General features: G+C 37.0%; 1 protein-coding gene across 4 annotated transcripts in view; it reads right to left on the reverse strand.

The window, feature by feature from the left end:
• The window catches only part of TRIP12 (thyroid hormone receptor interactor 12), a 52,776-nt gene that overhangs the window by 11,310 nt on the left and 27,447 nt on the right, over window positions 1-14,019 (reverse strand). For 2 of the 4 annotated variants that reach the window (XM_009889954.1, XM_009889971.1), the window contains 19 exons: window positions 13,894-13,962; window positions 13,608-13,773; window positions 12,786-12,903; window positions 12,501-12,657; window positions 12,035-12,107; window positions 11,371-11,599; window positions 10,517-10,635; window positions 9,656-9,863; window positions 8,602-8,702; window positions 8,302-8,476; window positions 7,757-7,898; window positions 6,601-6,792; window positions 5,730-5,881; window positions 3,735-3,907; window positions 3,217-3,290; window positions 2,892-3,091; window positions 1,987-2,114; window positions 1,545-1,696; window positions 913-1,055 (listed from right to left, as the gene is read on the reverse strand). In XM_009889954.1, coding sequence (XP_009888256.1) covers window positions 913-1,055; window positions 1,545-1,696; window positions 1,987-2,114; window positions 2,892-3,091; window positions 3,217-3,290; window positions 3,735-3,907; window positions 5,730-5,881; window positions 6,601-6,792; window positions 7,757-7,898; window positions 8,302-8,476; window positions 8,602-8,702; window positions 9,656-9,863; window positions 10,517-10,635; window positions 11,371-11,599; window positions 12,035-12,107; window positions 12,501-12,657; window positions 12,786-12,903; window positions 13,608-13,773; window positions 13,894-13,962 — 2,771 coding nt within the window. Of the gene's footprint in view, window positions 1-912; window positions 1,056-1,544; window positions 1,697-1,986; window positions 2,115-2,891; window positions 3,092-3,216; window positions 3,291-3,734; window positions 3,908-5,729; window positions 5,882-6,600; window positions 6,793-7,756; window positions 7,899-8,301; window positions 8,477-8,601; window positions 8,703-9,655; window positions 9,864-10,516; window positions 10,636-11,370; window positions 11,600-12,034; window positions 12,189-12,500; window positions 12,658-12,785; window positions 12,904-13,607; window positions 13,774-13,893; window positions 13,963-14,019 lie in introns of all 4 variants that reach the window. The other 2 variants (XM_009889980.1, XM_009889962.1) reach the window with 1 other exon arrangement.

Here is a 14,019-nt window from a genome sequence, read left to right on the forward strand (position 1 = left end):
GGGGGGGGGCGGCGGATAAGAGGATAAGAACCTGTCTACAGCAGCACCAGCATTCTACCTCCCACCATTTTCCAAAAAACACTTTAAATAATCTGTGAAAGACTACTGGAGAAACTTACTATTTTATCAGTTCTACTATTCTTGAAGGCATGTGTACATTAAGAGTGCAGACCTCCACTGACATTTAAGTGAAAAAGCAGTTTTACAAATACTGCTACAGATGTTTGTGTAAGAATATACATTCATACTCATCATTTGTTATCTGGAAAGTTTATGAAGAAATTTAGAGATCTTATTTTAAAATTGAAAAAACAAATAGTTTCTCTAGAGTATGTATTTCCAGTCAATTATCACCAATGTTGCTTCAATTAATATGACATTCTTAGATTTTTTTCAAGCACCTCTGATTTCTCATTATTGCAAGCACAGGAGTTTTATAGCTTATATTTTGTATGAAGATACTACAAAGCACTATGAATATAACTTCATAAAAATTATTCATAATATTTTATCAGCAATTATAAAAATATTTTCCTTTGTACCATATTGAATATGCTAAGATAAATGTGGTAGTATGACAAAAATGCCATTAAGCAGTTTAACAGGAGAAAAAAAATACTTGAATAATCAAGTACTATTATTTCAATATGAAAACTTCAAATTGCTCAGAAACTCCTGTAAAAAGAGTCCAAACTTTGCAGCTAGCCTACCCCCCCATATTTGGTTTAAACTAGGCAACATCGATGTAAACATTTATCCAAGTGTCACTATGTAGCTTAGCAAGATTTCTGTGACTACATTTTACTCTCCCCCAGCACTTTCAAGAGCCTTGTAACAGATGATGCAGCTGGGCTGCCCAGCCAGGAGGCCTACTGAACTCCAATTAGAAATACCACACTAAGTCATTCATACCATGTTTTTCCAAGTTCTGTCAGCCAAGTTGGTATGTTTCCTGTCATAATTACCAAAGGATCCTGAAGCTGCCTGTTTGCTTTTGCTGTCAGTTTACTGTTGATAAACTCTGAGGTTGGAATAATCTCCTTGCAGATTGCATTCTGTGTTAAATAAAGTAAAAAAAAAAAAAATGTACTTCTAGTTAAAGAAATGCTGGAAGAAATACCAAGCCTTTGTTAAGAGGGCTTTTTATGCTTCTAATTTGCTTATCACAAGAGGAAAAAAAACAAAAACAAAAAAACAACTTTCATTGTCACTTTGGTCATACAGAGCCTAAGCCATGAAAGAAAAACTGAGTAAATTTTTATTATTCATTTTCTTTTCAGGACTAATGTTGCTTTTTGAACTTAAGGAAGGAAAAAGCATGGAAAATGTGTTTAACACACTATAGAGGAAATATGATTGACTCCAAGAATTTATAGCCTTCACCTTACCAGAAGTTAAGAGAAATAGATAGGGTAAGACAATAGTATTCTCATTATTCTGTCTTGGTGTGGGGCAGCAGAGAGGGAGAAGAAAGCTGTTTTAAGGTGTTTCAGGACAGAGTTGTCTGTATCAAGTAAGAAAGATTTAAAAAGTGTTCTACTCACATCATACAAGTAATACCAGTATCGACTGATAGCATGTAAAACTCTCAAAAGAAGAATAACGTCTAATGAGGGATCTTCAAATGTTATGTTTTCAGGTGGAGTAGATATGAGGTAAACTTCTAGAGGATTTAATACCGAAGGGCATACACCGTCTAGCAAGAAAAAAGAATATGTTATCAGAACAAATGAATTAGAAGTCTTTCCAAGATTTAATTATTAGGACCCTAGGTAGTATTAGTCACGGCATTCACTTAACTACAACAGTTTAGTAAGACAATTCAGCAAGTATCTTATTACCAGTTTTAACACACACATAAATATGTTTACTTTTCCTATACTATGCTTGCTTTAAAAGAAACACTGTGGTGTCTCTAAACACTCTTCCTCCCCATTCTTTCAGAAATTCCACAAGTCTAACATACGAGCAAGGCAACACACTCACCATGCCACAATTCATCATGTTTTTTAGAATTTCTAGGGGAGGTTTTCGTGGGAGCAGTTTGTGCTCTTCCTCTTTTACCACCAACACAGTCCTTACTACCATCTTCATCCTCTCGCACAGGTTTGTACCTAAGAAGTAATTAAAAGTTGAAGACATGTTTGTGAAATACTAACTTACATGGAAACAAAAGCCATTATAAAAGTGTTAGTTCTTTGATTACCAGAATTTTACGTGAATGACAGTTAAAAGCAGAAAGACAAGAACAATGCATTTGGATATGATCCAGCCTTTGAAGCTAGGCCTCAGAAGCAAAGTATGTCATGGGAGAGAAAAAATGGGGACTCTCCGGCTCCATGAACTGGAAGAAGAGAAGCAGAAGGTATAGACAAAACCACAAAGTGTTCGGGGTTTTTTGTTGTTGTTGCTTTTGCGTAACACATTTAAATATTAGAAAGAAAAAGACACTGCTGAACATTAAAATGTTTGGCACAGTCATAGGCCAATACTGCTCCTTGCAAAGCATAGCCAGAGAATACAAACACCTGCACAGCAATCAACTATGAAAACCAGTATGAAGTTGACCATTATTTATAGACTGCAGACACATTCTTTATTGTTTGTTAGTTACCTAACACTAAGAATGATTTCACTCAATCTAGCAGGTATCATTTAAGATTCCCCACTTCCTGTTCATTAGCTTTGCTGATGAGCTAGAAAGAATATCAGTGGCTAGAACTGAATTCTTACTAAGATTTAAGTAGCCCAAGCACATCAGGAAATTCAAAGCTTCAGGTTGCGGGGGGAGGGAGAAGAGTGGAGAAGGACAGCTGTATTCCATTTTTTCTTTATGTATATACATCTAGGAAACTGGACTTGTCGTGCCCCGATTTCTGTGGCCAACTTACCAAATGGTATGCGTTTTTGTCCAAATCCCAGCTCTTCCTAATGGGTTGCTTTCATCATCTGTAGACTCCCTCTCCTCCTCAGCTTGCAAACTGTACTGCCTAACTGCTTGATACACAGTCATATTGTATGGCAGTAAGTGATCTCCAATGTAAAACTGCAGTCTATGTCTCACATTCCCTGAATTTAAGAATTGAGCAGCCTGAACAAAAAAAAAAAACACACACACCCAAAAACCACACACAAGTTAGGAAACTTGTTGCTAGCTTTTCTTTAAGACTCTCCCCACACCCTTCCCTCTTCTTACCCCCCAGAGCAAAAACTTACCAAAGATTCATCTATTTCTTCATCTGACCCATCATCATCACTATCCTCATCATCTTCTCTAACTCTTCCATAGCCTGAGGCAAGAGAGAAGGACACCCACATTTGTTTTCACATGAAATGTAGCAATGCTTTTGTACTCTGACTTCTATAAACTCCACTGTTTAAAACAGTTCCAAAATACATCAGTTGAAAAAAAGTAAGGTTCAGAGGTGTTAGAACAAATTTCAGTATCGATATCTGGCATCAAAAATGCCAGGTTACAGCCAATCTGACAGTCAACTAGATTATACTTCTGTTAGTATTTAGACTGAACTGTTTACAAGAGGAAAAAGTTTGTCCCAGAAAAGAGAAGATTCTCCACAGCCTTAGTCTCCTCCCCCATGAGCAAGATACATTTATAGGTACCTCCCCTATTTGTCTTCAGTATAATCCTCACAGGTTTTTACAGACTCTACACTACTGACAGAAGTGACTACTCCAAAAAGCAACACACATGTGACTGTATAATATATATATACCTCTAACTACAAGATATCTTTCAATGGCTTGTACCAAAGCCAGAGGATCAATCTTCACAGGTCCACCTTTCCACTGTTTCACATTAGCGCAGTCTGGATGTCTTTGCAGTTGGCATTTTAATTGATGTGTATTGAAGAATTTTAAAGCTTGGGATCCTCTGTTAAGAGAAAAACTCAAAATAATTTGTGAAAAAAGTTGCTACACAAAGAATCTAAATAACCATAATTGCATTAAAAAATGCATTCAAATAGGTTTATACATGCATTTACAAACTCGCTTGTTCAGAGTATTATTTCTCAGTCTGTTTCTCTAAAAAAAAAAAGCTACTGAGGTTTGGATAAACATTAAAAATTTTATTCCACAAGAACACCAGAATCCAAGTTGGACAAAATCTGATTTCCAACGGAAGCTACTTGGATTAAGAGAAAGTCCAGTCTGATGTCTGATTACGAGTGGCCTATACTGAGCATCTCTAAGGTCTGAAGTTGTTCAGTGGTCAGCTGATGGCACATGAGATTTAGAGCTGTGTTTACCTGCAGTACAGTTAGGATCAGAATTGATGGTAGAAAATGCAAGTATCCATTCATGTGTTTTTTACTAAGGACATAGAGACAACCTGAAAGCTCCTCTGTTTTTTCTTGCCAAGAATAGTCCATCTCACCAAACTATCAATACTCAAGCTAGCCACTTTTATACACAAACCTCTTATCTTGGGCTGCTTCTATTTCCAGGTGCTAACGAAAGACTACCAAATCTTAATGCCTCAAAATCCTCATTGACATAATCCACAGTAAGACTAGGAGTCAAACAATGCTGCAGTAGCCTGACTTTCCATGTTTAATTTTCTATCAAAAAGAATAACAGAATTTTGCTTCTATGATCAGCAGCTTTCTAACTTCTGTAGTTACCCCGCTTCTTACACAAATAGCATATATCAGGAAGCGTTATAAGATTATGGAGCACATACAATTAGCAAGATCCAGTATCAAGACAATTAATTCCTTCAAGTATTAGAAATCTATGTATTGCATTCTTTCCCATGGATTTTAACAGTTTCACAAAAAACAAGTATTGAATTTCAATGTAAGGTTGATTAATGCTGTAGCGTGAGGCTCTAATACATCTCCTATAATGGATGTTGTGTCACAATTAGAGACAAAAAATCCACACTATGTTATTACTAGGAGACACAAGATTTTGGCATTTCAAACTTTAATAATAATTTTCAAAAGCTCATTTTTAATGCTCCTCCCCTCCTAATTTCTACATAGAAATGTAGAATGTGTCTACAACCAAACTGTGCTTTTAGCTAGGAACACAAAAATACTCTCAAAACCTATATACAACTTCTACTGAAACAGACTTGCTAACCACTATACACTGAATGAAAAATAGTGTAGATTTATTAAATAAAAGTACAGAAAAGAAATAGCAGAAATAGGTCTTCGGTCACTCAAATTTGTTACTTAAAACGCAAATAACAAGTTGGATTCCAAGCTTAATCTGTCCTAAGACACAGGGCAGGTCTAGAATTATTTTAAACTATGTTGACAGCCAACAATTATCACTCAATCCATTATCATCCTAGAGAACAGAACCTATCTGAATAACAAGGTTTAGCGCTGTAATACAAACACTCAGCAGTTTAATTACTTCACTAAAAATATCAGTGTCTCAGCAATAAACAGATTATTTCTTTCCTGTGTTTGTTACATGGGGACAAGGAAGACATTTGAATTTTTAAAGCCTAAATTTAGAGATTGCATTTAAAATTACACATTCATCCCCAATCTAAGTGAGAGAAGTTTTAAGGTGGTAAGCAGGCATTTGGTTAAATATTCAATCTTCCACTGAAGAAAAAAGCCAACTGTGTAATTGCTTTTGTCTTTAATAGGGCCAAAAGTTTCCATTACCTCTTGGAACTTTTAGTGTTGAAACAAGTTTTTGAAAACAAAAGCTTCCAACAAAACTGTTACCTGAGCATTAATCCTTACCTGCTCCCTGTTCCATTTCCACTTGGGAAGTCATGCACTTTAACAGGAAACTGTTCCATCTGACTGAGGCAATTGTTCATTTTATGGACTAATGCCAACAAAGGTGCATTTTCTAATGGCTCTAATCTTCCAAGGGGTTCTTCTCCAGGAAGCTGAAATACATTCCAGTCTTTTAGTTATGTGCTCGAATTAATCCATCTTAAACAATTTATACCACAAGTTGTTTAAAAAAACAAAAACCACACACACACACAAAACACATAAACCAAGAGTCACTACTCTCACATAAGGTAACAGCAGTATCACGATGACCAGGTGACGCATAAGTTTATGAAAGACCTGTTTTAAAGAATGCACTTTTCCCTCCTGGTTTCAGCCAAGTAGCTCTACAGATTTTAAGTATTCACCCTTAACCACGAGCAGTAAGCTTCATGGAAGCTGTAGTTATCTACTTTCCTCTTCCACTTCAAATTTCTTCCTTTAAAAACAGGACAATCTAGTTTCTTGCAGCATTTAGGACTAAGGAGAACAAGTGACAAGATCACTATCCAAACTCTTTCCATATCAACTTATTAAAAGTCAGGAACAACTTTAAGTTGTTCAAGACTCAGACAATTCGCCATTTTGGAGTTTTTTTCCACTGCTGCATGAAATTTTCTGTAATTGCAGTGTATTTTAAAAAGTTTAATGACCTGTAAAAACATAGAACCATGTGAAAGTGGTCATGTTACACAGCTAGGCATAAACAAAACATTGCTCCTGTACTGCATTTTTAAGTGAAGGTCATTGCTGAACCTCTCTGATGGTCAGATAAGTACAATTTGAGAGACAGACAACTAAGAATGACGTAACAATAAACAAGAAAACTTACTGGAGAAGAAAAAAATACATGAAGAAATCTTTTCAATCTGATATCCCTGCTTACAGCATCTTTCTCACTTTTAGATGTCAAATAAAGCAGCAGTTGCTTAACAAACCCACTATGCTGGATTTCAAATGAGGAGACGTCAGACTCCGAGACAATGCTACGGATTTCTACAAGGCACTCTGTTCCACCGTCCACCTGAAAAATGTGAAGGCGATATTTTACTACCCAGGTATTAAGGGCTTAAGAAATACTATTTTTCCTCCCACTGCATCGAACAGCTCTAAAGGGAGGGAAAAGAAGGGAATGTCTGAAGTGTATAGTAACTCAATAAAAGTGACAGGGCAAATAATCTGAGGATAAGCAATTTCTCTGTTCAAGAGGAGACATTACAGGCAACATCTACATTTTCCCCTTTTTAAGAGAAATACAAGGTCCCATTTCTGCCTCATGCAACACAGATATGAGTTCTAAACAGAGGTTTGGGTTTTTTGGTTTTGGTTTTGTTTTTTTTTAAATCTCAGATTGGTATATGTTTTACACGACATCTGTGTGTGAGAGAGAAAGTTTCATATTTTAATGATTGCTTAGATCAAAGCACAGAACTTAACTCGGCTGTTTAGCTACTTTAGAAGTTCCAGGTTTAGACCCTCTATCAAGGATCACCACTGCCTGAGAAGCAAGGCTCAAGTTATTGAGATGCTAGTAGATTCAGCCCAATCTGTATTTCTTCTAGCCTTTCAACAAAGTGCTACTTCCCTCTTGTTGTCGTCCATCCCCCCTCCCCCCCCCCAAGTTCTTATTACAAACTGTGTTCTTCATTAGGTATAAAAATCATTCCCTAGCACTTAATTGTAGAATTTTTAAGTTTGAAATAAAAAGCCATGGAATTTACACATTGCCAGGAATCAAGAATATCCTTGTTAATACTAGTCATTTATCATAAATGATGTGTCAGAGCTTATATACTAATTCTAAAAAAAAAAAAAATCCCAAGCAAACCATTGCAAGTTAAGACACACTGCATCATCCTTCAAGATATCAAAAACTATGCTAAAAATATTGGCTGTACTGTCAAAAACAGCTTTCCTCTAGCTTCCTCCTAAATACTTCTACTGCCTCCTTTCCCACCCCTACTCCAAGTAAGTCTGCCATTCCTAACCTGGAGGTTGAGTTGTTCAGTTGCAGTGCAAAGTCTCTGTAATACATTTAGTGCAGGATTGCTTCCATCCATGTTTTCAGAACTAAAATAACGTTCTACAAATTTATGGGCTTGCTCCTTAATCCAGCCCTTAATTTTTTCTCTGTAAAGAAGCACACAAAACGCATTTGGCCACGCTTCGCATTTACATACTCCAATATTACAAGTTAACAAAGCTAGAGTACCATTTTCCCCATATTTAACAGCAGTCACAGAAAAAAGCCCTTCCCTCTTACTCCAAACACAGTAAAGGTGTAACCTCTACAGATTACTTCTTGCACCATTTTCCCCAATCCTCCCATTTTTCCCCCAGCATGCTACTTTCAACTATTAAGAAGTTATTTTCTCTACCTTAACTTCTTCATTCTTCTTCCAGAGTTATTTTAACAGTGGTTAAGTTCAAACTTAACAGGTGCTACTTAATCACCTGATGGCTTATCATAAGAAAGTAGCTACACTTCAAAGTCAACACCATATTAGAAGTATTTTCATTGTTGTGTGTGTACCTGTTATTGGAAATGGTATCCTTGGAAGCAGCCCTTGCAAGACCACTTACTCCTGCTGCTCTTGCTGGTTCAGTATTATTACTGTTGGACTGTGTGCTTAATCTTCCCCACGTTTTGGGATTTAAACTTGCCAAGAAGGAAGATTTAGGAGATTGAGTAGTTGTAGGGCTTTTAGCTGCAGAAAGCAAAGACGAAACTAAGAGAATCAACAGGTTTATTACAGCTAGCACTTTTGACAGCCTATAAGCTTATTTTTAAATGTAAAAGGAGATAGAGCATCACATTTTAAGAATTATTTACCTTGATTGTCTACTTTGTCATCATCTCTTGGGGGAGAGTATTTTGGTCTCCTTGGCCCTCGTTTTGGCAGTCTTTTTCTCTTCAGAACATCGCTCAGTCGTCTGTCCAAATTTAAAAATAAAGTAACATGTTTCTATTCACCATATTCATACACATACCCATCCCCCAGTTTAGGATGCATCTGCCAGCTATTCCTCAAGAATTCAAGAAAGGTTCCATCCCATAACAAGGAGAACACAAGGGAAAAGTAGGCTTTCAAAGGGCCTCAACTCTATTTTAATTGAAAGGGGTTTTGCTTGCTGTCACCTTTCTACTATGGGGAGCTAAATACAGCCAGCCATGTAATTGAATAAAGGTTTCACATAGTTTTCATGTTTTCATTTGTGTAACCATCTGGTTATTCATTTATGTAAATACACTAAAAACAACAAACAAAAAAAAACCCCAAAACCCCAAGCACACACACATTTCTATTGAACAAACACCAAAAGACACTGGGTATTTGATCTGCCTCCACTGTTAAAGCCCAGAAAGCACTTTTTCAACAATTTATGGAGTTTTACTCACCAAGCCCTACACTTCCCAAGTTCACATATTTCAATTCTCGTTTAAGGTGAGTTTCCTTATTATGCCAGTACATTAAGACAAACATTTCACCTTTAAAATAAAGGCAAATTGTGTAACACTAAAATAATTTATTCCTATAAGAGATATTAATTCTACAAGTGTTCAAAATGGTTTTATTTCAAAGTAACTTAAGGATCACTTCTTTTCACTAGGTCGCTAGTCCTGTTTTAAAAAAAGAAAGACATTTCATATAAAATGAATCAAAACTACCCACTGATAGCTTCAACACCACTCCATTTTAGTTCCTCATAGGAAAATATCACAGCAAAATGCAGGTGATAGCTGTAGCAGCCCATGGCAGTTAAGGCTTCTTAAAAAAAAACCACACACAAAAAACCTACCACACAACACACGACAAAACAACCACCAAAAAACCCACAAACAGAAAACCCACAGACTGTTTGTTCACAACAAATAGCGAACTTACCCCTGTGGGCTCAAATCCAAAGAATCCTCCCGGCTGTGTTGTAAGCTGGGAGAGCCCAAATCAGCAGCTGCATTACTGGCAGCGATGGCTGTTCCAGTACTTATTGTTGTTGCGGTACCCAGCGTTCCTGATCCATTAGTGCATACTTTCGGTGGGCTTGTTAGCAAAGCCTCAGACTCTGCTAAGTTTTTCACTTGATGCATCACCCCTTCACAAAAGAAGAAATCTTTGGTTGGGGGGCTGGTTTGGTTGGCTGGGGGGGGGATCTTTTGGAAGAGGGCTGGGGACAAAGGTGTTTTTAAAGGTAGAAGTCTGTTATTAGAACATCTGTTTTGACTATGGCAGCATTGGCTCGCCCCATCCATCAATACTAAGTTTTAAAAGCAATTCAATCCTTTCTTGGAAAAAGTTGACCTACATAGTTTAAAAAAAAAAATAACACAACCACAACAAAACCACAGCAGCACACACTGTAGCTAAAGAAACCAAAAAATTCCCAGTAGATTGTAACAAAGACTTCCTGCCAAAGATTCATCAGTTTTGTCCAGTAAGATTATCCATGTGATTTCAGCAAGCTATCTTCAGCCTAAATATATGTTCACTAGCGTCTAGTAAGCCTGTATAAACTTGTTTTGGATTCAGAGAAAACAAACTAGTCTCCTCCAGAGTCTTAGTCAGCTCCTCCCCAGTCATATGACAATATGCTTGCATGGATTTGCCTTTATTATTCAAGAATAATATTAACTTTTTACAGCTTGGAGGGGATGGAGTGAGGGGTAAAGGATATGGATTCTCTACACACACATGCTTTTAAAATACTAAATAAGGAGGTGAAGAGAAAAAAAAACAAGCAAGACTTACCTTCTCTTCTGAAGTAAACACTAAAAATGTCAGGTAGCTTTTGCATTAAAATCTCTGCCATCTGCAGGGCTCCAACTACTATCTTAAGGTCTTGACTCGACAGCATGGAGGCAATATGACTAAAACAGACAGTTTATTAGAATTAGGTTTGTTTTCATTTCTGTTGTTTTAAAAAAATATAATAAAATCAACCAGTGCATCCTGCATACACAGTACTGGAGACTGAAAGCAAAGAAATTCCATTGTGCTTTTGTGAAATATATAAATGAAAGTACTGAAAAAGTCCTCTTCCCACCTAAATCACTTTCACCAAGTTTTAACATATGGCATGAAAGAAATGAGAGTTTTCTTTTAAAGAACACGATGTTGGGAGCCTTATACTGCCTTTGAAAAATTGGACAGTTTATTTTCTAATTGCATCCTTTTATCTAGATCCCTAACTTTATTGTATTATCACATAGGAAAGGTCTCATGACTAGACCTTACCAGTTGAATGCCACAATAGTCTTATTGCTCACATTCTATTACTTCAAGAGTCATCTTGCCCTCAGGGAAGTTTATAGGCAAGTTTTAGAAATCACAAAAACAGGAAATAGTAATATTAGACATTACTAGTACACATAGCCATATAGGTAATCTAAGTTTCTAATTAGAACACCTATAGTTGGCACCTACTGTAAAATTTCAGGAGAAAAAAAATTCCTGAAGAGCTGACAGCCTCAGCTTTTGGACAATAAATACATAAGAATTTTAAACTACAATTTTCCCCTGGAAAAGACGATTCCAAAAAAGTAATCACAAGTTTGAGTTGTAAGCTCAAAGTTAGTTTCATTCACAACTGTTAACAAGCCCACCTTGAAACAGCATGGTTTTTCAGCACATCCTTCAGAAGTTCAGCATCAGCAAAATAAATTATCCTAAGAATTGCTCTAAGGCACTTGTGTCTAACAGCAGGTCCAGCTGAAGAACTATATACTTCATAAAGAACACCAAACAATGTTTTGATAAAGGATTTTGCTAGTTCTGGGTCCTCTTTCATTAGTTGCGCTCGAGCATCATCCTTCTTCAGTTCTGAATGTCCACCTGTGAGAAATTGTGCAACATCACTGGATAGTTCTTTGCATCTCTGCTCTGATGATTACTTTCTTTTTTTAAAGCTGAATTAGTTTAGCTCTTGAATTGAAAAAGATATAGTTTAAGAACCAGAAGTCGAACAGTCAAACTGAAGGCAAGAATGTAGGTACAAATCCTCCTTTTTCAAGGAGCTGAATCTTTTTTCTTCACTTTTCCAATTTAATGCATTTTCAGTTCCCAGGAAAAGAGCTTACAAGTTAAAAAGAATGCATTTCAACAGTTTGAGTTTTGTTGTAAAGCTGTCTTCATTCACATAAATCAGGATAGTTTGATGTTCCACAGAAACCACAAGTTTATACATTAGCAAAGTAGCAGACTGCTGTATAACCCAGCATAAGTTAGACATCACTAAAGAGAATAGGTTGTCTCCTAAACTCTACTTACTAGTGTTTGTATTGGCTAAAGGGTTTGGTTTTCGCTGAATGGCACGTGCTGTTCCAGTATCCTCATTTATTTGCTGCATAGAGTTAAAATCAATCGTATAGACACGCCCAAGAGTAGACAGGCTTATCTCATCCTCACCAACCTGATGAGCTGCCTAAAATCAAGGAAGAGTTTAAAGTTAAGAAATCCCTAACAAATAGGAAGCTATATGAAAGATAATAAGAGGGGCAACATAGAAAAAAAACCACAATGGGACAGAAATACAATAACAACAGTGACCAAGCAGTACACCCATTACTGAATGCCAAAATAGTGCAATATTACAGAGGTCTGAGGAAACTCATGTGTTTCTCACTCAGAAAGAACAAGGCTGGTATTTTCAAAAGCATAAAGAAAGCACTCAATTCCATATACAACCACACGCATAGTTAAAAAGCATCACCACACAAATGTGTGGAATTACTACCTCTATTATTCGACTATCAATCCTGTTATAGGGATGCCAGAGGCCCCTGTCATCTCGCCATTGCCATATCGCACCATCTGTATTTTGCGCATTTCCTTTCTTTAGCATAGTATCAACAGCAAAGATTCCCTCTTTTGGCAGGCAAGGCATCAGTTCACTGTAAAGAACATTAAAACAGTCTTTTACTAGAAGTATACAATAAAGTCTAAGCTGTTTGCCTTCGTTTTACAAGAGTTATGGATTTTAACATACCTACCAGACCCAACCTAGGGCTTCATAACTTACCAGATAAGAGAAGTAAGCTCATAAAGTTCTTGAGGACTTCGTGGAACAAGGTCAATTTGTTCTTGACAGCTCCCATTTGAGGCTCCACAAAGGAGGAAGTGAAGCGTTTCTGCAATATCTATAAAATTATTATTTATGAGATTGCCTGTATCAGAATATGGACTCCATTTTGTGTTAGACACTACACAGAAGAGACAGTCACTGCCCTAAGCAAACAGACAGTAGTAGACAGTGAGACAAAAGCAATCTCTTCGAACACTGTAAGAAACATGTTTGTTCTCAGGTCTGGGATTTGTGGGTTTTTTGGTTTTGGGTTCCTTTCCTTTAAGGGACACCTAGGGGGGAAATATCACTCAATATACAGGGCACAGAAGAAAACAGGGGAACATACAGCGCAGTCGAAGTGACAAGTCAAAATTTATGAGATGAAAAGAAGAAAACAAGTGAGAACTAAGACAGGTACCCAGCTGTTACTTTTCTTACTGGTTTCCATTAGAACAAGCCCTTAAATCACATTTCCCCTACCTTGTAAAGACTATGAAAAGAATTATTAAATTTGTCTTGAAATGAGAGTAACCTATGCAGCTAATACAGACTCAAATTAGGCAGGCACTCCAGTTACAACAGCTAGAGACCGGAAAGGGGAGAAAAACCCCCTCAGGAAAACAAGATTCACTGAACTTTGTATCCCAGGGGAAGCTCAGTAAGGGAGAGAAAAATAAAAGAACACAATATTTGTATTATCAAGTGCACAGAGTTCCACGGTGACTGCAAGCATTAACTCAAATAGGTTCCCGAGAATATGAAAGAGCAAGAACTCACTTTGCTTCATAAGTTGGACTGCAAGTGTAGGACAATTGGAGCACATTAAGGAAAACATGCGCACCACCATGATGAACATTCCTGAGCTCAGGATAGGAGGCGTCACTACCAAGAGTTGCTGGATATTTGTTAACAAGTCCTTAGAAGCAACCTGCTGGAGCAAGTTCTTCAGGAGGGAACAGCAAAATTAAAAACGTTAGTCTGACTTTGAAAGGTAAGCCCTTAGGAGAAACTGAGGGAGGGAAGGAGGAAACAAAAATCCACGTCCAAAAAACCACACCCTTACCTCCTCATGCTGGAAGTTGTCCACTAGCCGTGCAAAACAGAGACAAGTGCTTTCAACAGACTTTTTGTCCTATTACAAAAAAGTTAAGTATTTCTTTGAATGAAAATATTTTAACCTGCATTAGAT

The sequence above is a fragment of the Charadrius vociferus genome, unplaced genomic scaffold, assembly GCF_000708025.1.
Source record: "Charadrius vociferus isolate BGI_N301 unplaced genomic scaffold, ASM70802v2 scaffold650, whole genome shotgun sequence".
NCBI lineage: Eukaryota > Metazoa > Chordata > Aves > Charadriiformes > Charadriidae > Charadrius > Charadrius vociferus.